Below are 25,518 nucleotides of genomic sequence, written 5' to 3'. Positions count from 1 at the left end.
TTCTGAGCATTAGTGATTCAACCACGTTTCCAGGAAGTTATTTCATGATATTTAACAAGAGTGAGTGTCATCTCATATTGTGTATGCCAGCACAAGGAAATAAAAGTAGAGTTGAGTACAGAACTTCTGGGATGAGCGAACTCCCTACTTCAGATCAGAATTTTGGTCCCTGACCAAAAGAATTCTCCCATATTTATCAAGTCAGGGTTTAGTTGAGATCACGTCTTTTTTTCTTTGATCTTTTTTCTTCTCAACCAATTTGACCCATCTCTTCCCCAATGACCTTGGCCCTTGTTTCTCACAAACCCCTTCCATGACAGCCAAAAAACCTTCATCTGGTGATCGCCACATGTTTACCATACGACGGTGACAGACGCCACTTTTTTTTTTTATGGTGACTGATGCCACTTGAGTGATGGCATATGTCCAACTTCAATAATGCCATGCATATGATGTTATTAACTTGACCGTTGCATGTAAATACAATCACAACCACAGATCATAAATTTGAACCATTGATCTAATCTGACATAAAATATTGAAAAGTACACCTGAATATTGCTGAATCTAAGTTGAAAAAAATGTTGTAGAGCAGGATGGCACCAGAAGATTCATGTAGGTGGACCAGATAGAGCTGGAATAAGTTTTGATGATAATGTTACCATTCCTTGAGAGAGTATTAAAGAAATGAAAATGATGCACCAGTTGTCAAAACCAAAAAAGTTTTTGTATTACTCATACAGAGTCTAATCAGTCTTTAAGTAACTTGAAAGAGGATTTTTTGCTTTACAGGAAATGATATCCACATTGAAAGAGAATTATAGTATGAGTCATCTAATATCAGTTTGGACCTTTTTTTTTCTTGTTAATGGTATTTGGAGATGAATTATTGCTGAGGGACACAGACAAAATTCATAAAGAGAAGAAAAGCAGCAAGGTGAACTAAGTTAGTAAGCATATAACTCCTTGCAACACAAGCTCACCTCATTGCAAGTTCTTCATCATGATTAGCCAATGCCTCCTGAAGATCTTGAATAGCCTTATCCCTCTCAGCTGTTGCCATGGCCAGTTCTCTTTGAGCTTCCTAATGAGAAATAGAACACGTTAAATAACCAAAATTAAAAAATTTCCAAATTAACACATACTGCACATTCAAGTATCCATAATTGAGCTTGATCTTTGTCAAAAATCATAATAATGATAATTGAGCTTGATGATTTCTGTCAAGTAGAGAAAAGTGTAACTGCTTACTTTTATAGCATGCTCTTTTGCTTTAATATTGACTTCATCTAGTTCTTCATTCTTTTTCTGGAGAAGAGCATGGGCACGAATTTTATATGAAGAAAATTCTCTTTCCAGACGGTTAATCTGCAAAGAAATAAGGATAGAAAAGAAAATAATTGCATCAAGAACTATATTGATTATCTTTGATGCATATTTTTATTTTGTCTCATGAAAAACATGAAATGGCTAATAGTTAGACAAGCTTGGAGCAATGAGAAAAGGGTGTTGCATCAGAAAAGTAGGAATGATGCCACACACTATCAGAAGGAATAAAAAGTGAAGGACTCAATGTCAACTAACTAACAGAAACAAACAGCATTTTTTTTTCTAAAATTAATATCAGTTTATGAACAAAAGGTTTCAGAAGTCCATTCATAAGTCCTAATAAGAAAAGTTCTAGGGCACTTCATTTTGTTAGTAACCAGAAACCTCTTCTTTGGCAGCCGCAAGGTCAGCATCTCTCGAATTTAGCAATTGGTTTTGCAAAGACAGTTCCACTTCAAGCTGACCTGTAAAGATGATAATGGAACCCATAATAGAGTAGTGGAGCATCATGTAACTTCATAACTCACGTTAAACTTGATTAAAAATCATCAAAGAGAGACTAAGAACTTACTTCTCATCTTTGCTGCTTCAATCTCAGATCGCAAACAGGTATTCTCTGCATTCTCCAATTTACGCTTAAGAGCCTCATAGGATGCATCCCAGCTTGCTCTCTCTTTTTCCTAAATGCATCAAGTTTTTGTGGATTATATACTAATAGAGTAAAATAGTATAATCAAACCATAAGTACGCTACAAAGAGAACATCTAAGAACACTTGGGCACTAAAAATTTGCTTAACATGTACATAAACAAGCAAACCTTAAAACTTTCCAAATTAATAAATTTTAGCTGAAATCCACTGGAAGCCAACAACATTCTTCAAGCTGTCAATGGTGATTGGACAGTACTACAGATTTTGGACACAAGCATATTTGGAGAAAACACTAAGACCATGTATTATAAGGATGCTTCATCTTTGTAGAATTTTTAACACGAAAGGGAGATCATCAGAATAGCAAGGAGCCACACATCTTGACTCACTCCACTGTGGCTCATAGATCGGAGTGCCCATGGTGACCCACTATAACTGTTATGGGCAGAAAAGCAGCATGAAATGAGGTAACATCAATATTACGAAACTACAAATGCACCTTTCCAGGGCACCTTTCCCAACATTTTTTTTTTTGTTGGCAGGAGATTCAATAGCTAGAAAGATCCTTCAATCAGCTTACTAATAGCTAATAGTAGGATGTCACTATGGTAACCCTCCATTAGTATACAAGCTAAGATGAGGTTAATTTTTAACTATTCCTCAGGAAAGAGGTTTAATTTTCAGCTATGCCATAATGGATCAAGAAATGTTCAACATTCCTCAGCCAGCCTCTACCCAAGCTCATCTGTAAGTGCTTTCTCTCAAACTAAACCTGTTCATCATCTGAACTTTACTAGATTAAAGTTAAGATACAGCTATAGATTTGGAACCCCAGCATTTGGAATATAGGACACCCCTGCATGCCAATAACCTCCAATCTATAGGCCTTCAGTATTGCTAAAGCTTAGCTTGGGGTGCAATTGCATATCAACATTACAAAAATAATAAGCAAATGAATACAAAGAAAAGATATTATGCACCTTAATGCAGATAAGCATCAGTATATCAGCATTTTCAGTGTAAAAAGAAATGTTAGAATATTTTCTTTTCATAGAGTGAGAATAATGTCTATTGCAAAGGATGGTAGCTCAGAATTGCATCAACTTAAAAAAGCACGTAAGAGCATCATACTTACATGCTCCTGCTTCAGATGATTAGTTTCCCCCTTTGCTGCTTCAATAGCAGCTCTAAGTCGTACTATTTCGCCAGTGGAAGCAGCCTCCAGCTCTGCAATTTCAGATTCTTTCTCAGCAATTACCGTCTGTCAAGAAAAAATTTCATCAGAAATTGGACCTTTTAATAAATTTTAATTTGTTTAAGCATCACTGAGACAAGATTTCTTTCATGGACAGTTGTGTCTCTACAGTATTGAGTTCTATTGCCTAACTCCTTGTCAGAACTATTAAAGTACAAGTCAGCTTAACTAAAAGCAAGTTAAAAGACCAGAATATTTGCAAGTAAGATGCAGAATGAGTGAGATAAGTGAGTTTTGTTCCCCTTAGACTTTGGAGAAGGTACCAAGAAACCAAACGAAAAAATGGAAGTAGTTTTACCTGCAGACTTGAAATTGTGTCAGCTGCCTTACTTCGATCTGATAACGCATCTGCAAGTTGTCCTTCCAAGCTTTGTATTTGCTAAAATATTAAACAACAGCAAACAAAAGATCATACTCACACTTTTATGTATTGCTAATTATGTTTGCAATTTTCAACACGATATGATGATAAACACAATATGATGGCTACAATAATTTCTTTTAGAAAATTCTGCACATGAAACAAATTATAGTTAAAATAATAAAAACAGAAGTAACTATGATAATGACAACAAGATAACAACAAGGACAACAACAAAAATAACAATATAAAATAATATTTATAATTGCATACTAAGATGGCTTACTCAAATGAGCAGGCCTTAATCCCAGTATATCATGTGAGAGGACTGAAAAATGGCAGTCCTGTAAATATGGAACAAAAGTCCAAGTGAATGACTAAGGTCATAACTCGTGACCCCCAAAGTCTGGCTATACACCTTTATTACAACCATATCACTACAAGTACTAATGACAATAATAAACATAATTGCAAGTCTAGCAAAGGAGGGAATCAATCAGCAAAAGCTTGTTGTTTCAATGAATTTTTATAAGGGCAGCCAGCCCAAACACTGGACTTCATTATACTTTTGTTGGGGTAATACAACTGCACAACATTCAAGATAACTATATAAATAATAGCTAAAAATTACAGAGAAAACCAAGAACTTTAAAAATAAATATGCACAAAACTGTGAATACAGACCAAGTCCGCAGCTTATCTTACCTTCTGATGTTTTGCAGAAAGCTCAGAAACCGAAGCCTCTCTTTTCTCATTTGCAGCTTCGAGTTTGGTTTGCATATCTTCTAATGCCTGTGAACAACATTGATTGATATGGTGATGCAAGAGCAAGATAAAGGAAAACAGAAAAATAGCATTTCAGGACCATATCAAAAGGAAATAATAGAAATAACAAATGCAATTCTAGAGCAAGCTATGTAAAAGACAATAAGGCAAATACTTTAATTAACAGAAGCCATTGCATCCTTACTTGCTCGTTCTCAAAAAGAGACTGCTGCAATCCCTCAAATGCACTCTCCTTAGCTTCCAATGTCCGACGCAGCTCATCAGCGCTCTCCCGCAGTCTGAGTGGACAGGCAACTGAGTCAAGGATACTCAAGACAAAGATCCCCCCCCCCCCAAAGAAAATTATCAACAACCTATTTACAGCTGGTTGCTTGCAATTTCTTTTGAATGATGAAGAGTCCTTTAAAAAAAAAAGCAAGAGGAAACAACAAGAGAAGAAAAAAAGTGAAGTCTCCCAGTGATTACAGAGGTTTCTGGACAAGATTTGAGCTAGTAACCTTCACCCAAATGATAAACATTTTTTCTAATACTATAGTATTTTTCTGGTGAACAACAAGCATCAAAATCCAAATCAATAAACTGGGCAATGTTTCCAGATACAGAGTTCTGGAGTTCTCTATGTGGAAGTACAAATTCCTCTCAGCAATATATTATTCCAAAATTTATGGACAACAAAGTTGCTAACTCTCAGAAGTAACCATTCAACTGGAAAGTGAAACAAAACCTATTAATGGTCAACCTCGAGCAGAAAAACTTTAAGCTTGAGAATTTTACAATGAACTTAAAAGGATATTAGAGAAATAGAACAGAGACCCAAAAAGAACTACAATGCACATTTCGAAACCTAAGGAAGGTTAATGAGTGTTTCTTTCTCATAAAGAAATTTTTTATATTGAACAATGGATTTTCAGAGATACCCCACTACCCCTGTTCTCTTCTCAATGAATTTTCCTGACATAACAAGAACACAATTGTCATGCAGAAGTCAGGCTATAAAATGTGCCCCCATTGTTGCTCATCTGACTAGTCTATTGACCATACCTTGTTCCATTGTCCTTATTCTTGGAAGATCTGGTGTGGCTTCTTATCTAGAATTTCCACTCCAGCTCTAGTCCCCACACACAACCTCTTTTTGGTTACATAATGCTACTCTTTGGGTCGCCAAGGAAAGGGTATAATGGCAATATCTTCTTAGCATTCATCCTATGATACATCAATCTACAAAGGAACCAGAGGCAATATAACAGCAAGTACAGCAACCCCGAGGCTGGCATTGACAGAGCCATTCATCAGATTCTTTGCAGGCTTTGCTTACACTGACTTTCAAGATCAAACAAGCAGCTCAATTAGAAGCATCTGGCAGCCCCTATCCAACATCCCTCGGGTCATCACCACATCACTATTCCATGGTGCCCTCTGCCTGCTGGTGTTTTCTGAAAGTCATGAGCTTTATTAAACACAAGAACAAGCTACAAAAAATCAGGAAAGGGATCCCTTTGTTTGATGCTGAATTTTATTAAGAGAGAGCTCAAACGAGCATATTACAAGGGGGGAAGCCTTCCCAAACAATGAGAGATTGCTAGGAGGTTCCAAATTTTGCCAATTTATCGGCTAAAGAATTGGCTGATCTAGGAACGAAGTTCCAATTACAATGAATGGATGACACAATATCAGCAATACAATCAGGGGTTGGTCAGTGGCGCCAAGGAAAGGGATCCCTTTACAATAAGAGATTGGAGGGAAACACCATTCATAGCAAGAGAGACGGTCAAAGAATTGGTTGATCTCGAAATATGAGTCCATACACAAAAAAGAGAAGAAGAGGTATCCTTGACATTGTAAAAGGTGAACATACTGGTGCCAAAGGGGGCTCGGAAAAAAGGGGAGGAGCACCAGGAGATTTAGAGTCACCTACAGTGATGTCATATGGTCCCAAAAGATAATGAGACCCTAGAGGAGGGCCATGAGTTCCACAGAAGTAGAGTCTGACGTCCCCAAAGGTCTTGAATAGGAGAAGAGAGTGGTACCATCAGAATTGCAGATAGCCCCTCTAAAGCTGGCAGGTCACGGATTGCCAAGACACTACCTTCAAAGTTGAGTTTAAGAAAGCCCGGTGGCAGAGGGCTCCGGTCATGCACAGGTGGCTGAGGGCTCCAGTATTGTTTTCATGCATTCTGCACCTTCAAAAAGCTCTTCTGAAATATCCAGTCCTGATCAAATAGTTGATGAAAACTGTGGAAAATTAGCATTTTCTATTGTAGCACAGGTTGACTGTGTTCTAGGGGAGGATTTTTAGCTTTCAAGATGGTTATTGGTCGACTTCAACTATTATATATTCCAGACTTTTCTTATTTGGGGAATCAGTCATGGCTAATCTCCTTTCAAAGTTCAGAAGATAAGAGTTCAGCTCTTAGTATTCCCCTTACTCCAGATCTTAAAGTTTCTCATCTTTGTACATGGATTTCTTCACTAGATGTTCCTAATGATCAATGGCTAAAAATTTATAGACTACCTCTGGAATATTGGCATGACGATACTTTCAGTGCCATTGCTAATATTTTTAGGAAGCTTGAGAACATAGACGAATCAACTCATATGCGATATCGTCTAGATTATGCTCGACTGTTAATCATTCCAAAAAAAACCATTAATGGAGAAAACAATGGTGAAAGTTCATTCTAGAAATAGGTACGTATGGATCTAGGTTCTTTTTGAGAATATTACTCCACTGGTTTCTTTGCACTCTATAGTTTGCCCACCAAGGAGGTCGAATCGAGTTAACTCAAACAACATCAATTCTAATTTTTCCATCCAAGTCAACTCTAATCACCAAAATCAAGGCGGCTTTAATGGGGTTAGTATTGACAGCTTTAATGGGCTACATCAAGATGAATTTTGATAGCAGCTCCCTCAGCAATCCTGGCTTAGCCAGATATGGTTTTGTCTTTCATGATTCGGATGGTATTCAGCTCATGTCTATTCTAGACCTATGGGCATTTCTGACTCCACTGTTGCTGAGCTTCAGGCCCTTCTCAGAGACCTCATCATGTTTCGTGAGCATTTCTCCAGACTGCTCCACATTGAGGGAGACTCAGAGGTGATTATTGGATGGTTCTCCTCTCCCTCTTCCCCGCCATGGCATCATTGAGATGTTTACTATTCCATTATGAACATTCTTCCCCATCTTACCTGTATTTAGTCCCATGTGCCCAGATTTGCAAATTTTGTTGCAAACAGTTGTGCTAAGCAGGGGACCTCTTGTAAGGGGGAGGCCTGCCTAATCTTGTTTGTTTTGTTTCTGGTTTAATATATTCATCACTTTCTCAAAAAATTGGCAGCTCTCAAGTCTATGTTTCAAATTCAAATTTCAATCTACTAGCTATAATCCCTTTAAATACACCTCATCAATGCCATAATGGGCGTAACAGCTTAGCTGTTAGAGATGGCAATGTTATTGGAATTCCAAGTTGACGTGCTTTTAATAGCGAGCCTACTAGACAGGTTATCTGAATGATTTCAATATATTGTCAAATTCATCTTCCCGCCTACCCGCTTTTGATGGTGAACGACAAAATGGAAAGCCACTGGAAGATGCTTTACAACCACTCAATTTTAATGCTGGCTTCTATATTAGTCAAAATCGAGAGGGCTCTGAAATGGAAATCAAAGACCTCCCAAAGAAAATTTCCGAAACAGCTCCGAGTGCATTAGCTAATCCTTCCATATCAGCAGCTTTGATCGTCAATTAGCATTATTTCCAGCTCCTATTAGTATCAATCCTCCTATTCAAGAAAAGGTATCTCCTTCATATTCAGCCAAACAGGATGATTGCCAAGATCTTTCTGATTCTAAATTTGTAACACTTCCAATCAATCAAGGATTTGCTATCAATCAGGAAGCAAGAATTAATGGAGAAGACTTTGAAGATAGACCGCATTTATTGGCTACATATTAGAGGAGAAATCGAGGGGAGAATTCAAGGGCATATGAGTGCTCCAGTGCAAGGAGAATCAAGCATGATGAATCATTTTTTCTGGGGATCCCACATCAGGACATGTCATTATCCCACCACCGGAAGAAAGATCTCTAAGCTTTACTTTTGCTTTGCAAACTGAAGGACACAAATATGATGAAAGCACTTGGAAATAGATGATGGAATTGGCCGGTATCATGGGAGTAGTATATCAAAGTTTGCATGAAGTGAAAAAGAAAACTGAAATTGAGCAAAAAAAAGAAAAAGAAATGATTGCTCCTTCATGGAATGTTCGAGGAGTAGGCAGTCAAAGAAAAAATGCATCTATATGTAATATTTTGTCTTCAAACAAGGTCTCTTAGGCAATTTTTTTATTTTTTGAAAAGGATGTATATATTAACAAAAAAACAAAGAATTAAAGAGGAACGGGGAGCAATTCCCTAACAACAAGAGATTGTAAGAAAGCTCCTGACTTAGGCAATTTTGCAAGAAAAAAAATTTCGCTTATGAACAATAATATTATTCTTGAGCTTTAGAAAACTCTAATGTTGGATGGAAAGCCATCGATGCTAATGGGTCCTCTGGAGGCATTATGATATTGTAGAATTTGAACATGATAGACTGCATCGATGAGGTTGTGAAAACATATTCAATTGGGATTAAAATTAGAGACGAAGCAAATAGAAAGATGAGGGGATTGATTGATCTATATGGTCCAACTCAATATAGAGAGCAAAATATTTTTGGGGTGAACTCAATGAATTTTTCCAACACAAGAATATTCTTTGGCTATTGGCAGGTGATTTCAATGCAGTCCAGTTTTGCAATGATAAGAACCCCCCGTTATACTCGTATAAATTCCACTATGAAAGCATTTGCTGATTTCATTGGAAGCAATGAACTAGAAGAAATTAATCTCTCTAGAAAGTCATATACTTGGTCAAATAGTCAGCAAAACCCGATTATGTCCAAGCTGGATCGTTTTTTTAACTACTGGAGAATGGTTACAAAAAATAGATCAATGGGCCCCAAAAACCTTTTCGTTTTGAGAATTCATGGACTATGCGTGATGAGTTCAATACACTTATGAAACAATGATGGAATGGTCTTCAAGTCCAAGGACCACAAGGTTAGCAATCTCCCCTTAAGTTAAAGATGTTCAAATCTAAACTCAAATCCTGGGCTGCTTCAAAAAGGGCTAAGATGTTGCTGAAGAAATTATTGTTCTAGATCAAATTTGTTTGCAGGATTCTTATGAAGAACAAAGGAATCTCACTCCATTAGAGTTCAATAACAGAATTCTACTCCAAAATAAATATCAAAATATTTATCATAGTGAAAGGGTTCATTGGAAACAGAGATCAAGGTTCAAATGGTTGAAAGAAGGAGATGGTGATACTAAATTTTTTCATGTTGTTGCAATCAAGTAAAAAAAGAGCAAATCGGATCACCTCTTTATGTGTAGACGGGTAAGTAACATCTGATAAATCTATGATCTCTAATTCCTTAATCATTTTTTTTGAAGGTTTATATACTGAAGGATGCAAATTTCGGCCTATGATTTAGAATCCTTGCCTTCAAGAAGATTACTCCTTTAGTGGCGAAACTTATTGAGCTACCCTTCTCCCCAAAAGAAATTGAAATTGCTTCCTTAGGTTTATCCAATGATAGAGCTCCAGGTCCGGATGGGTTTAATGGGGAGTTCTACAAAAGAATCTAGGAGGTTATTAAAGAAGACATTTCGTATCCTTACCTCTGATTCTTTAATCCGGAGGGGTACCCAAATCTAGGACCCACTTTGCCCTTTCTGTAAAGTTGCTCTAGAAACAGCCAACCACATTCTCCTATCATGCCAATTTGCCCATTTCGTCTGGTCCTCTCTTTTAAATAAAATTGGGCTCCAATATTGTGTTGCTGCAATCTATCAGCTACTATCCTCTAACTTATTGATTCTAGACTCTCAAAGTTAAGAAAGATGATTATATCATGTTGTATTAGTCATATCCTATGGGTACTATAGAAAGAAAGAAACAGGAGGAAATTCAAATTCAAATCCTCCCCAGTAGAAGTTTTGACTGAGCAAATATCGGGCCAAGTATCTATTTGACTCCTTAACCAAAAAGAATTCAAAAACTTCAGCGGCACCAACTTCAGGGAAAATTGGCAGTTAGTTGCAGGTCTTTCTCAGCCCTCTTGCACACCGGTCATGGGTATTTGGACCCCACCACCAGTGGGACACTTCAAGTTTAACTTTGATGGGAGTACTCTCGGTTGCCCTGGTCCTGCGGGCTACGGAGGAGTTATACACAATTCAAAAGGCGATCTCCTCTTCTCTTATGCAGGCCCCCTTGGAAACTCTGATTCCCAACAGTTGAATTATCGGGACAGCTAAACAGAATCAAAAAGTTTTCAAATCATCTCTCGGGTCCACTCTGCATTGAAGGCGACTCAAAGGTGGTCATCAACTAGCGTGCAAAATCCATCAGGCCCCCGTGGCGTCACTAGGATATGCTCGGAAATTTGTAATTTAATTTCTCATTTGAATTGTAATTTGAAGCACATTCCTCACTCTGCCAATCACTAGGCAGACACCCAGGCCAAGGCAGGCATTTCACTCCAACACCTTGTTGTGGAGGAAAGCCCTCCGACCTAGGTTTGTTTGTACTTACTCTTCTCTTTTAATCTATTTACACACTTCTTCAAAAAAACAAAACAAAAAACAAAAAGATGACATTTCATCCATGTTTGACTCCTTTTTTCATAAAGGAATTACATACCGGAGTATGGGTATCTCCTTCATTGCCCTCATCCCAAAGAAGGAAAATGTTGAGCATCCTAGAGACTTTTGCCCCATTAATTTAATCTATAGGCCTTATAAGACTATTGCTTGACTTCTTACAAGAAGACTTAAAGTTACTTCACCTATGACAATTCATCAAGGTCAATCAGCTTTTATTTTATTTTTTTGAAATGATGCTGATTTTTATTAAGACAAAAGCTCAAAAGAGCAAATTACAAAGGAGGGAACCATTCTCATACAATGAGAGATTACTGGGAAGTTCCGAATTTTGCCAATTTATCAGCCAAAGAGTTGGTTGATCTAGGAATGAGATTCCAATTACAATGCATAGAAGATACAATGTCAGCAATATTGTCAGTGATGGGCTAGTGGCGCCAAGGGGGGAGGTTGTCTTTGGAACACCAACTAATAACCGTCTTCGAGTCTCCTTCAATGATAAACTTGCCATGGAGACGATCCCTGAAGATTTGGAGGCCGAACAATAGAGCACTAACTTCGGCAATATTAGAATTTGCAATGCCCACCGGACCAACATAAGAAAAATGGGGTCTCCATTGTGACCTCTGAATATACCACCAACTCTTGCTGGACCAAGACATCCAATAGCACTACCATCAAAATTCAGCTTTATGCAATCAAATTCCAATTTTCCCAAAGGGAAACCCCAGATAGAGTGGCAAAATCTTTCTTTGTATGAAGCCAGCTCGAGATGAGGCCGGCAGCATGAGAAGCCGTGTTGTCTGGGGTACTAGCTTTGGAATTGAATTTCCAGTTGTTCCGCTCGAACCAAATGCACCATGGAACATTCGCAAGACAGGCCGAAAGAATTAACTTGCCCAACCGAGGAAGGAGAATCCCTCGAACCATCTCAAAGGTGCCAAAGAGGTCCTGATGTAGCCCCAGTTGGAGCCCGATTTTCTGAAATATCTTCATCCAAACTTGCCACGAAAATCAAGAGTGTAAGAGGACATGTTGGACTGTCTCTTCACACACACCACAAAGGGGACAAGAAAGATCGGGGGCAGTGAAACCTCTTCTATGGAGGTTGTCTGAAGTAAGAATTTGCTCTCTGATGGCTGACCACAAGAAGAACTTGATTTTGCTTGGCGCTTTCCAAGCTAAATTTGCCTTGTGCTCATGAGGATTATAGTCTTGCTTTCTGATATGAGAGTAAGCCGAAGTGACTGTGAATCGGCCATTATTACTGGGCTTTCAAATCAGCTTATCAACTGAGTGCTCCCGAATAATAGTACTGCTGAGTTTAGTAAGGAGATAACAAAAAGCCAACGATTCTTCATCATTTAATCCCCGATGAAACGGAAGACTCCACGAGTGATCACTCCATGAATCAGCCACAGAGCAAGAGAGGTTGTATGCCACCCTTTACAGCCCCAAAAAGTCCTCTGAGAGAGATCGAAGGCCACACCATTGGTCCGACCAGAAGAGAAGGGTCCTTCCATTGCCCGTGTGAAATGCGGTAGCATCTCTGAATACTGGAAGGAGCTTGAAAACTGATTTCCATATCAGGGATAGGAGGCGAGCAGCGCCACCCTCTCTCCACCATGCGCTCGAAAACTGAAGGTAGAATTTCACCATATTCTTCCATAAACTGTTGTGCTTGTTGTTGAAAAAAAAAAAATTTTGAAACAAGATGTGTAAGTTGTATTAAAAGAAAAAGAGAGATTAAAATACCTTGCTAAACAGGGCCTCCTTCCACAACAAGGTGTTGGAGAGAGACGCTTAGTTTAGCCTGGGTATCCGCTAAATGATTAGCAAATCTAGGAATATAATTCCATTTACAATTTAAAGTAGAAATTAAATTACATATATCGTAATACGTATCCGCTTGTTGTTGAAATTCCAAATCCATTTGAACATAAGAGTTGTGTTCATTTCTTTTGTAGGCTGGATGCCCAATCCTCCCCTATTATGGGGCATGCAAATATCCTTCCAACTGACTAGATGGTCTCTGAAGGTATCTTCTAAACCCCTCCACAGAAATCGTCGACGGATGGCATCAATTTTGGAGCAAACGGAGGCTGGACAGTGCATGAATTATAACAGATAATTTAGAAGCCCCGCCAGACAAGACTTGAGAAGAGTGAGATGCCCCGCTGTTGATAAGAGTTTACCCCTCCAAGTGGCAAGCCTCTTTTCAAATTTCTCTATGAGAGGGGACCATAGTGATGCCGAAGGCCGAGAATCAAAAAGTGGCAGCCCAAGATACGTAGCTGGCATATTTTCCACAGAGCATCCCAGATAGTCCGCCATATTCCGAAGCTCAGCTGGATCAATATGATAGCTAAAGAGAGTGGTTTTTCCCCAGTTAATGCTCTGACTTGGAGCTAATTCAAATCATTCCAACACGGCACGCAATTTTCTGATCTGATCCATAGTACCAACCCCGAAGCAAATAGTATCATCTGCAAACTAGAGAATCGGAATATCAAATGTTGTGCAATCAGTCGTGGGTAGGTGTCATCCCATGTTCTTGGCCGAGTAGATCAAGGAGGATAGGTTCTGCCACCACGTTGAAGAGCAGGGGGAGAGAGGGGGTCTCCCTGTCTGATTCCCCTAGTTCCCTTAAAATACCCGCAAATTGTGCCATTGAGAAGGACGGAGTAGCTTGCAGAGGAGATGCAGCTTTGGATCCAGAAGCGCCATTTTTCTTCGAATCCCATCTTCCCCGGGAGGGTGTCCAGAAACTTCCAGTTAACTCTATCAAATGCCTTTTCGAAGTCAAGCTTGAGGATGAATCTAGGGAGCTTTCGGACCTTGAAGTGATGACTAAGTTCATGACATGCCATGGCTGAATCAAGAATGTTTCTTCCCTTAATAAAAAGCACTTTGGCCATGGTGAATGGCAATAGGGAGGATTGCCCTGAGACGACTAGCAAGGATGCGCGCAATCACTTTATATGCACTAGTAGTGAGACTGATCGGCCGGAAGTCGGATGGGAGCTTTGCCCCATCTTTTTTAGGGATGAGGGCGATGAATGAGGCTTTTATTAAAGGTCGAAGTATTCTTGATTCAGCCGTGGCTGCACATGAGCTCATGGATCATTTTAAAAAATCAAGGACTCCAACCTTTATACTCAAATTGGATCTTGGAAAAGCTTTTGAGAAGGTTAATTGGAATCTTCTTGATAGCCTTTGCATCGGATGGGATTTGGGCAAAACTAGAGGTTTTGGATAAGAAGTTGCATATCATCCACATCATATTCCCTCTTTATAAATGGTACAACTTGTGGATATTTCAAAAGTACAAGAGGATTGAGACAAGGTGATCCATTATCTCCACTCTTGTTTAATATTGTGGCTGAGTGTTTATCATCAAGGCAAATAAGCTGGTTACAATCAGTTTCAGCACATCAGGAATTTCTTATTCCTATTTTGCAATTAGCTGATGACATTCTTATATTTGGATCTAGCACAATAGAAGAAATCCGGAAAATCAAAGCCCTCCTAGGTTTGTTTGAGTTAACTTCTGGTCAAAAGATAAATTAATAAAAATCTACTCTTATGTGGTATCATATTGACAATGATAATCTATCTTACATGGCTTCTCAAATTGGGTGCTTAAGAGCTACTATTCCTTCATCGTATTTAGGCCTTCCTCTATTTGATACGAGGCCAAGAAGTCCTCTTTAGAGTCCGGCCATTGAAAAATAAGAAAGAAGGTTATCCACTTGGAAGCGTAGATTGTTATCTAAGGCTGGAAGACTCATTCTATTGAATTCATGCATTGCTGGTATATCTAATTACTTTCTGTCCTTTTTACCCTGTCTAGTGGTTGTTTGCTAGAAAATTGAAGCTTTAAAGAGAAGATTTTTGTGGAAGGGATCAAGTGGAGACTTTAAATATCATCTTGTAGCCTGGATAGATGTTTGTAAACCAAAGTCTCATGGAGGATTAGGGATTCGACTCACACAAACAATGAATAAAGCCTTCCTCAAGTGGCTACGGAAATTCAATAATTCTCCTTAGCTAATTTAGAGATCTATTGTAGCTACTAAGGTAGGCTTCTCAGATTTTTTGGTGGACTCAAAGGGGAAGAAGACATAATCTCTCCTCGCTTTGGAAAATTTTTTATCCTCTTCTTCCTTTGTTAGAAAAAGGTATTCGGCTTTATCTGGGATGTGGATTGATAAGAGGCCTTTATGTGATAAATACAGCATGCTAATGAAGCTAAGCATGTGCAGCAATGTCACTGTTCAGCAAGTTAGGACAGATAACAAATCTGGTATTTCAACTTTAGAAGAGGTCTTAATGAATTAGAAACTAATCTGGTTTCTAAACTTATTGAAGAGCTTAATACAGTTCAGATATATAGAGATAAACAGGATAAAATGATATGGATGAGTGACAACAGTGGATTATTTTCAGTCTCTTTGGCATATAAATATCTTAGTGGATGGATCAATAATGAAACTCAGAATGATGTTACTATTGCTTGACGGTCTTCTGGTCCCCTAAAGATTCATTTCTTTCTATGGTGTGGCCTTGTGAATAAGATCCTAACAGTGGACAACTTGAGATTACGAGATAACCAGCTCCAGTGTCCCCTCTGTCTGTTATGTAATGAAGCCAATGAAACAGTAAACCACTTATTATTACACTGTACTTATGCATGGAATTGGACTCATGTTCTTGATAAGGTTGGAATTCAGTTTTGCGTACCAATGACTCTTATTGGAATGTGCAAAATGATTCTTGACTTTAGGATTCAAAAGCTGGAAAAGCTTATTATATCAGCTTGCTTAGCCGATATTCCTTGGGGAATTTGGAAAGAGAGAAATAACTGAAGGTTTAATAACAAATTCAGATCTGGAATTGACACCACATCAATGATCATAGGACACATCTCCTCTTGGCTTCATACTCAATCTGAATTTAGCACCTTGAGGGATATTTCTCTTCACCATAATTGGAATATCATTGCTCATATGACAGTTCTATCTCGTCCTCCCATAATGATTAGCTGGAATCCACCTCCTACTGGTTACTTAAAGCTAAATTTTGATGGTAATTCTTTTGGTAATTTTGGTCAAGCAGGAATTGGAGGAGTTATTCGGGACTTGATGGGTATTCAGCTTGCAACTTTTTCAGGGCCGCTTGGAATTTCAGATTCTACCAATGCTGAAATGTTTGCTCTTCTTCAAGGTCTTATTATTTTTCGGGAGAATTTTAATTTTCCACTCATTATTGAAGGAGATTATAAGGTAGTAATTGATTGGTGTTCAAAAGTTGCTAATCCTCCTTGGCATCATTGAGAATACTTCATCGAATTGTGAAAATTTCTTCCTGTTTAAAATGTTTTTGGTCTCATGTACCTAGATCAGCAAATGATATTGCTGATTCTTTAACAAAACAAGGAGTTTCCCTACAATCTCTTGTTGTTAGGGAAACTTTCTTTTAGTTTGTCTCTCTTTGCCCTCTTATAATGAAGAATCTTATTCAAAATAAATATAAAAATAGGGAGTTAATCTCCAATCCTTTCCAATTAGAGAGCCCCCTCTTTGAGGTTGTTGTACTGTTCTTTGGCTTCAGCCCTTCTTAATAATATTTCATCATTTTGGGGGGAAAATGAAAAAGAAAAAAAAAAAGTTAGGCAATTAAAGCTACTAAAGGGAAATTATACTTATTATTTGCAGCTCGTAATTGCTGTCTCTCCACGTCCATGGATCTTAAGGCTTCATTTGCATTTTGCCGAGTCCGCTCTATCTCTTGCTGCATTGCTGATTGTTGGGATGACGCCTTCTCAGCTGCCTCATTTACATCTTGAAACCTGATTTCAAGATCATCTTTTTCCTAAAAATGAAAATATTCAAACAACAATGTTCATTAGTTAGTTTATACTGAATATGATTCTTCTTGAAACCATGTAACTATTTCAAAATCCTCAAAGTGTCTAACAATATGTACTTACTCATGGCCAATTTAAATTCCAAATAATACCCCAGCAGAATGTGGTCTACAAATTAATAATGTTCAAATTCCATATTGACAATTCCAACCAGATACAACACTTTGCTTACACTATATTCGTTTTTTTTTACAGGAGTTTGCTTACACTATATTCGTTAATATATGACATGTGCTGGAAGAGAAAACTGTGAGCACTCCTAGAAGCACCCTAACGACATGTCATCCACATGATATAAGGTTTCTCCAAGAGAATATATCATGAAGTATGAAACCAATCTGGCAAAGTAGATGCTGAACTACTTATCTATTAAAAAGAAAAATAGATACTGAACAGCAGTGCCTCTTTTGTAAGAAGAAAGAGAACCACAACTTGCAGACTTGTACATTGTCAATTATATTATTTAATTATGCAAAACATTTTATTTGATAGTGAAATCAACAAGTCATGAATTGGACATACTTTTTGTAGTTCTTGAATCCGTTGCTTTGCACGTTTAAGAAGCCGTCCAAACTTCGAATCAAGCTCAACATACTTGTCATCACGCTGCTTAATTTCAACATCCATCTTTTGTTGAGCTACAAAAGAAAAACTATAGAATAAATTCAGAGTTGAATAGTGGAGTTTAGTTGCTTCAAGGTGAAACCACTAATCCAGTAAAAAAACAAAAATAAAACAAGTAAATGGAATTTTTCCTCATCTCAATCAACATTATTAGAGAAAATCAGCTGACCTTCACTGAGTTTTGCAGAAAGCTCCCGAGTTTTAGTATCAGCCTCAGAGTGAGCCATCTGAAGATGCTTTAAAGCATTATCTGAAGCAATCTGCATCTCCTTTTGCTCCTGAAGCTCTCTAGTCAAAGATTTAATTTTCTCTTGAAGCTCTTTAACATTTTCAAGTGAATTTTCGTCCTCCCCTTTTTCCTTCATAGCATTAGAAGTCTTAACAGAGGCTAAAGCATAATCTTGTAAGATATCAAACTGAGCCTTGAAAAACTCATTCTGAAAAGTGAGTTCCATGACAGTTTGTACAAGCTGTTCAGAAGCATAATCAACTGCACATTCCTTTTTGATATTCCTAGGAGAACTGTCCACTTTCTTATTTGTGTCAAGCAAATGGCTCTCCTCATCCTCAGCTTCTTCAACAGGGCCATTGGTTATTCCATCACTCTGTCCATCTTCTTTCGCCATGTCAATGTCTTGTCCAACCATCATATCAACTGCATCAGTCTGAACCTGACGAACAAAGGGAAAGATGATTAAAAGAAAATGACAGCAAAAAATTTAGGAGAAACTAAGTAACAACCAGAGGAATTCTCTCTTTAGAAGTTCATAAGATATCAAATTACTGATGTCCATCACCAGTCTGCGATATAAGAATCAAAATTAGTAAAAACAGATGAACAGGAGCCCCCCACGTTTTCAACTAGTTGCGCACAAATTTAAGTAATATATGCAGTAACTGCTATCGACCATCAACTTGCATCTGTCTTCCGGATCTGATAAATATGTGGACCTCCGAACCTGAATTTGTTTCAGTAATTGTGTCTGAATTTTAACCTCAATCAATTTATAAGTTTCACAACAATGGCAATCGGAGTCCAAACGCCACATGCGAAACTGCAGGCCAAAGCAAAGGCTGCATAATCCAAGCAATCGTTTTCGTCCAACACATTGCCAATTGCGCTGCAGCAAGATCTGGAATTTGTTCTTATTCCACCTATCTATAATCATGAGAGAGACAAAAAATCCAATAGACACTTCATGCAAGTGATCACAATGATGCTGGAGAAGGCAAAATCGTCAATAGTTAAAAGGAACGCGAAGTGCAGGGATTTACCTCGACGTTTCCTGTAGAGAAATTGGAATCAGGCCGCACCGAACCATTTTTTTCCTTAATTTTATGATTTTTTCTTCTTTTGTCCTTTGGCATAGCTTCGAGTAGCCAGAGAGTGCAAATGCTCTACCAGATCACGGAGACTGAGGGGATCTTGCTTGCTAGCGTTCAAAGGATTTGAAGAATCTCATTTTTGTAACAGGGATTTTCAAGATGATGAGGGCCTTTTAGACTTTTTCAGTGAGTCCGTGCTCGATACGACGACTCAACTATCATAGACGGTAGAGCTCACACCGTAGAGGGGGGCGGGGTGGAGTGGAGTATTTTCCCCGGTGGGGTGAACCGGTGGGGTGAAAGGAAGAGGTAAAGTGAAGTTTGTGTTAGTGTGCACAATATAAAGTACAGTTTAAAGTACTTATTTGTATTAGTGTGCACAACAGAAAGTGTACAGTTTAAAGTACTTATTTGTGTTAGTGTGGACAACGGAAAGTGTGGTGTAAAGTATAAATAGATTATTTATTAAATAAAATATTTTGATATATCTGACTTTCAAAAAATTAAATTAATATTAGTTAATAAATAAATATATTAAATATAAAAATTAAACAAATGCTTACTTTTATATTATTAAAATTTTAATCAAATTGTAATTTTGTAATGTCTAAAAATGAAATAATTATACAAACATCGTACTACACAACGTACTACACAAACATCGTAATAATAAAAATAAAAATAATACAAATATAACTTAATCACCTATTTAATAAAAAAAATTACAACTGTACATAAAAAAATACAACATAAAAAATATTTATCAAATTAGGGTGAGGAAACAGGGTGGATCTGGGTCCATTTTTTAACCTTTTTTTTTGTCAAATTAGAAGTTGGGGTTTGAGGTTAAGGATTCAAGGTAGAGTTGAGTTTTTAAAATATATGGCCGGAGGGAATGAGGCAATAACAGAGTTGAGGGAAAGGAAATGGTGTGGAAAAAACCTTAGTTTTGAAGTCGAGGCTCGAGGTTAGGTTGAGTGTTTAGAAACTTCACTTGACCCAAACATTAAACAAAGTTAAAAATATTTTAAATGGAATGAAAGAAAATAAAAATAAATTATTATTTTTAATTATACTTTATAATTAAAAAATAATTTTGGGAAGTAATTAAATACTAAGTATTGCATAATGAAAAAGTCCAAAATATGAATATAAAATCAAAAACAGAAAAAAGAGATTATATAAAAAAATAGAACATAAATAATAGCAATGGTTATTTAAAAGGAAAAATTAATAATAGTAATTATGGTGTGTCTTGCTTTGAGTTATTATAGCTCGTCTTCCTTGCTCAGCGAGTGGAAAGGCGAATAACAAGGGGTAGAAATCCCAACAAAGAAAACCGTTAAGAGGACAACGGAGGTTGCAGAGAGGGGAGAGAAGTCGTCAAAGGTCGTCGGTGCTGGGGACGGCAAAACAAAGAGAGTCGAGCGCCAGGAAGAGGTCGCAGAGGGGGCGATCGAAATCACCGAAGGTCACGAGCGACAGAGGAGCCAAAGAGGTTGCAAAGAGGGGAGAGAAGTCTCTGATGGTCATCAGTGCTGGGGACGGCGAGAGGAAGAGAGTCAATCGTCGGGGAAAGGTCGCAGAGGGGGTGATTGAAATCGTTGAAGGTCACGAACGAGAGAGAAATGTTTTTTCTCCAAAACCCTTGCGTTCGACAACCCTCTCGACAGCCCGAGCCCGATGTAATTGATGGAGGGAAAGTGAATTCAGAGCTCGACCCCTCTGAATTCACTTTCCCTCGCATTTTGCCTAAAACGAGAGAGTATATTACATTTTTAATTTACTCTCCCTCCCAACTTACAGAGGGCACTAACGGATTTTAGCGTATTTTACCCAACGTAAGTGAAATGAGGGCAACAGGGCCAAAGAGTGTCTAGCAAATAAGGCAATCTTATTAGGCCGACCTGATCACTAACCTAAAGAATGATGGGGTCCGACTCAATATGAGTGAATTGATTTCAACTGTTAACTTACCTAATATCATAGGTAGGCCTGACAAAACCAACTTTTTGATTCAAACTAGTGCCTATTAAGGAGGGTTAGTCAACTTGAAGGACGAGATGATCTTCAACCGCATAACGCCCTTCAACACTTGAAGTCATTAGTGGAGCGCAGATGAAGCTTCATCTCGATGCAGGGGATGAGGGGTCCTTCATCTCCACGGTTTAATTTCCTTTTATCTCGAAGAAGGCCTTGTTTGATCTTCTTTGAGTTGAAGAACACGCGACGCTGGCTTTTTCCCCTCTCTCTCCTCACACCCCCCTCGCGCGTCGTCATTTCTCATTTTTTCTTCCTCTCTCCCGCACTCCCTCTCACGTCTCCCTGCGCCCCCGACATCACTACTGCCATAAAATCGATCAAATTTTCGTCTCTGGCCACCGTCTCAGCTCCCTCTTCTCTCCAGCCTCATCTTTCGGTCTTCTCTCGGCCTCGCCCTCTCTCTCGCATCCCCTCTCTCGTCTCAGTGACTCCCTCTCTTCTCTCGGACTCACTCTCTCTCTCTTATCCCTCCTAACCTCCCTTTCTTCTTTGTCTTCTCCCTCTCTTCTCCCTTTCGGCTTCCCACTCCCTTCTCTCTCTGGCTATTCTCCTTTCCCCCGAAAATCCTTCTGATTTCGTTCGATTTCCCCATTTCCATTCCGATTTTCTTCGATTTTGGACATTTGGGCATCGATTGCTTAATTTTTACTTCGATTAGGCATCGATTTCCCCATTCGGCATTGATTTCACCCTTTGGCTTCGGTTTTTCCCAAATTTCAGAAGGTATGCCTAAACCCTAATTTTTTTTATTAAATTAGTGTTTTATTTGATTTAAATTTATTTTTAGTGCCTAATTGGGGGTTATTTGTGCATTATTGTGGGATTTAGGGTTACGATTTATAGTCTAAATTCTTGATTCGTGTATGGATTATTTTTAGGGTTTGTTGTTCGGTATTTAAGGGTCTTGTAATTAGGGTTTAGGGTTTATGGTTAAGGATTTAGGGTATTTTAGGGATTAGGGTTTTTAAAGTTTAGGGGGTTTAGGGTTTTTAAGGTTTTGGGGGTTTAGTGTTTTTAAGCTCTAGGGTTTTTTGTGTTTAGGGTTTGGAATTAGGGTGTAGGGTTTAGGGTTTTTAAGGTATTAAGTTATGGAATTAGTGTTTAGGTTTAGAGTTTAGTAGGTGATAGGGTTTAGGGTTTTAGGTTTTTTTTATGGTTTGTGTTTCCGTGACGGGTAAAGGTTTTCCGATAAAGTTTTTTCCATGAGGACTGTCTCGGATTTAGATTATACATGGTTGGAAGAAGGCAACCAAGTGGTTGACCATATGACATTTGGACCTTTGAAGACGATAGAAAAATGCTTGATCTCTTGGTCGAGCAGGTTAATTTAAGGAACAAGTTGACTAACGGGGTATGGAAGCATGAGGTATATATGGTTTAGGGTTTGACTTTAGGGTTTGATGGTTTATGGTTTAGATTTTATTAGGGGTATTTAGTCCAATTCAAACAAGGTTGAGTCACCTACACGGGCGTTCATTAGCCAACGAAACCCGACCCCCATCACTGACGAGGTACAATTCATAGTGACTGCGAAGTTATATGGGGCTCTACTAGGGGTGTTTGGTGAATTTGGACTTGATGTGTGTGTGTTCTCATTGTTTAGTGCATATGCAGTAGTGAAAATAGTTTAATTAATTTTAAAATTTTTGAAAATGTTGTTGAGAATTTTTGAAGTGCTATGGAATGTTTTTGCCATGTGGTGAGGAGATTCGAGTATTATACGTATCCACCACATGGTATTTTTTTATGGTGTGTTTCCATGATGAGTAAAGGTTGTCTGATAAAGTTTTTTTCCGTGAGGACTGTCTCGGATTTAGATTATACATGGCTGCAAGAAGATAACCAAGTGGTCAAACATATGATATTTGGACATTCGATGATGATAGCAAAATGCTCGATCTCTTGGTCGAGCAGGTCAATCTAGGGAACAAGTTGCCTAACGGGGTGTGGAAGCATGAGATATACATGGACTATGTAAATAAGTTCAATGAAGACGCAGTAATGAAAAAAACTGTTGAGCAGGTGAAGAATCGAACAAGAGCATGGAAGAAAACATACCAAACAGTAACGAGCTGTATCAACACTAGTTGGTTTGGTTGGGATGCAACCACACAACGAGTTACTGCATGTAATTATGTATGGCTTGACTACATAAAGGTCAGTAAATCATGATGTACTATAAAATATTTTTTATGTTTTCCACATTAGTATAACTCTATTCCAAGACGTTTAAATGATGTTTTATTCTTGTAGGAGAATAAAGATGCTGAGAAATACAGACGTGAAGGCTGCCCCCTATACGACAAATTAACTGTGGTGGTGGGAAACACTAGCGGTAAGGTCAGGAGGTGCAACCTTTTTAGATCATGGCGATGAGGTGATCCGTGAATTGGAACATGCCCCGATGGATGAGCCAGAGGATGTTGATGTAGTTAGGGATACTCCATCGCCATTATTAAGCATGGATGAGTCTCTAGGTAATCAATTCGAAAGAAGTAAGCGGTCATCTTCAAGTCGTCGTAGAAAGATAACCGAAATGCCCGATGATGACACTAGAAGATTCTTTGATACAATGGATCGAATTGCTAAGACATTTGAGAATTTCATGATGAAAGACGCTATTGAAAGAGATTGGGTCAAAACCCTCAGGGAAATCTTGGACTTGCCTGCAGAATTGAAGTTTCGTGCTCCTTCATGGTTGGATACGCCATGTAAGAAGGTCATGTTTACGGAGATGACAGTAGAAGAGTGGGTCGAGTGGCTTAAATTATTTTTTGAAAACTAATTGTAATGCGTTATAAATACACTATTCTTTTGGAATATTGTTATGTATTAGGTATGATATTTGAATTATGACGTTGCAAGACTTATTAGTATGGTTTGTATTTAAATTGGATATGTTGTTGTGTTTATATATTGCATGGATGAATATGGTAGATGAGTATGGATGTGGACAATTAAATGAATATGGTTGCATAGGGATGTGATTGAATGTAGGATGCGGGAATATGGATGAATATGGTTGTTTATAGGTGTGATTGCAAATAGGTTATGATTGAAGATTGATGTTTACTTGTGTTTATGACTTTTAGGCGATTGAATTTGTGGATTTCCATGGATACTATGACAGACGATGAAAAGGTTGCAACTATGGTTGCATTCGCAACTTTGTTTATCGCCATGGGAAGATACTATTTGTACCATTGCAACAAATGTGTACCACGTTCTTGTAGGATGAATGGTCCATTGTCTTTGCAAAAGGCACTAGATAAATCACCAGTTAAATTTCGGAAAGTTTACAGGATGAACCAACTGGTATTTCAGAAATTGGCAAATATACTACTAATAAAGGATTTTTATCAGCCACAAAGACCATCTCAATTGAAGAACAACTTGCATACTTCCTCCTAACTGTTGGTCAAGGACAAGCGTATAGTGTCACAGCAGAGATGTTTGATAGATCAAACTGGACCATAAGTAAGTATTTCAATAAGGTCTTGGATGCAATCCTCAAACTTCACTCTGATTACATCAAACGGCCTTCAGAACGCACACACTCGAAGATTTTAACCAATTCAATATTTTATCCTTACTTCAAGGTAACATCACTTCCTATAACTAAATTATTTTAGATTAATATACAAAGTTAGTAAATATTAATTGAAAATATATAATTAGGATTGTATTGGAGCTATTGATGGAACTCATATCAAAGCCAACATTCCACTTGAAAATCAACCAAGGTTTTGGAATAGAAAAGGTTATCTCTCACAAAATGTGATGGCAGCATGTTCATTTGATATGCAATTCACTTATGTACTTGCTAGATGGGAGGGGTCAGAAGCTGATTACCGTGTATTGAAGGACGCATTGACTCGTCGAGATAAAATCTTTGTACCTGAAGGTACGTAATATATTTTTATGCAATCATTTTTTATCTAATTTATCTTCAATTATTTTATGTGGTATATAATTTCTATTATAGGAAAATATTATCTAGTCGATGCTGGTTATGCAAATCTTCTAGGATTTTTGGCTTCATATTGAAGAACCCGATATCATCTGCAAGAATTTGGAGATAATATTCCTAAAAATAAAAAATAATTATTCAACCAAAGACATTCATCTTTACGGAATATTATTGAGCGAACTTTTGGTGCTTTAAAAACTCGATTTCAAATGTTAAAAGGCACTCCTCCATTCTCTTTTAAGATCCAGGTGAAAATTGTACATGCTTGTTACATATTGCACAATTATATACGTGCAAAAGATTATGATGATATATTTGAAGATGAAGATGATGATTCGGGTGGCGAGCTCGGTGGAGGAGGTGATGTGGTCCAATTAGGTGCAATGGATGATACAGACAACGACGATTGCGATGATCTTGATGATGTGGGTAGCCAAGTAACAAGCATTCGGAGGCAGAGTGCATTAGAATCCACAAGAGCTGCACAATTTTGAGATGCCATGTCGACTTCCATGTGGAACGATAAATGATGGT

The 25,518-nt window shown here is 38.0% G+C and overlaps 1 protein-coding gene across 2 annotated transcripts in view; it reads right to left on the bottom strand.

The window, feature by feature from the left end:
- LOC137944734 (protein GRIP) overlaps positions 1 to 19,071 on the bottom strand; it is a 44,510-nt gene extending 25,439 nt beyond the window's left edge. Inside the window, exons 1-12 of one of the 2 annotated variants that reach the window (XM_068790460.1) lie at positions 18,921 to 19,071; positions 17,815 to 18,316; positions 17,544 to 17,659; positions 16,797 to 16,966; positions 4,567 to 4,660; positions 4,302 to 4,388; positions 3,534 to 3,614; positions 3,116 to 3,241; positions 1,901 to 2,009; positions 1,714 to 1,793; positions 1,252 to 1,368; positions 984 to 1,084 (exon numbers count right to left, since the gene is read on the bottom strand). In XM_068790460.1, coding sequence (XP_068646561.1) covers positions 984 to 1,084; positions 1,252 to 1,368; positions 1,714 to 1,793; positions 1,901 to 2,009; positions 3,116 to 3,241; positions 3,534 to 3,614; positions 4,302 to 4,388; positions 4,567 to 4,660; positions 16,797 to 16,966; positions 17,544 to 17,659; positions 17,815 to 18,316; positions 18,921 to 19,013 — 1,676 coding nt within the window. In that variant the 5' untranslated portion in view covers positions 19,014 to 19,071. Of the gene's footprint in view, positions 1 to 983; positions 1,085 to 1,251; positions 1,369 to 1,713; positions 1,794 to 1,900; positions 2,010 to 3,115; positions 3,242 to 3,533; positions 3,615 to 4,301; positions 4,389 to 4,566; positions 4,661 to 16,796; positions 16,967 to 17,543; positions 17,674 to 17,814; positions 18,317 to 18,920 lie in introns of those variants that run through there. The other variant, XM_068790461.1, reaches the window with a different exon arrangement.
- Positions 19,072 to 25,518: the final 6,447 nt, after the last annotated feature.

Source organism: Aristolochia californica, unplaced genomic scaffold (assembly GCF_029961685.1).
Source record: "Aristolochia californica isolate CCGP_79_NKW_82.1479 unplaced genomic scaffold, dmAriCali1.0.hap1 SCAF_11, whole genome shotgun sequence".
In the NCBI taxonomy this organism is placed as follows: Eukaryota; Viridiplantae; Streptophyta; class Magnoliopsida; order Piperales; family Aristolochiaceae; genus Aristolochia; species Aristolochia californica.
Note: the sequence above shows the minus strand (reverse complement) of the source record. Positions and strands in the feature narration are given on the sequence as shown.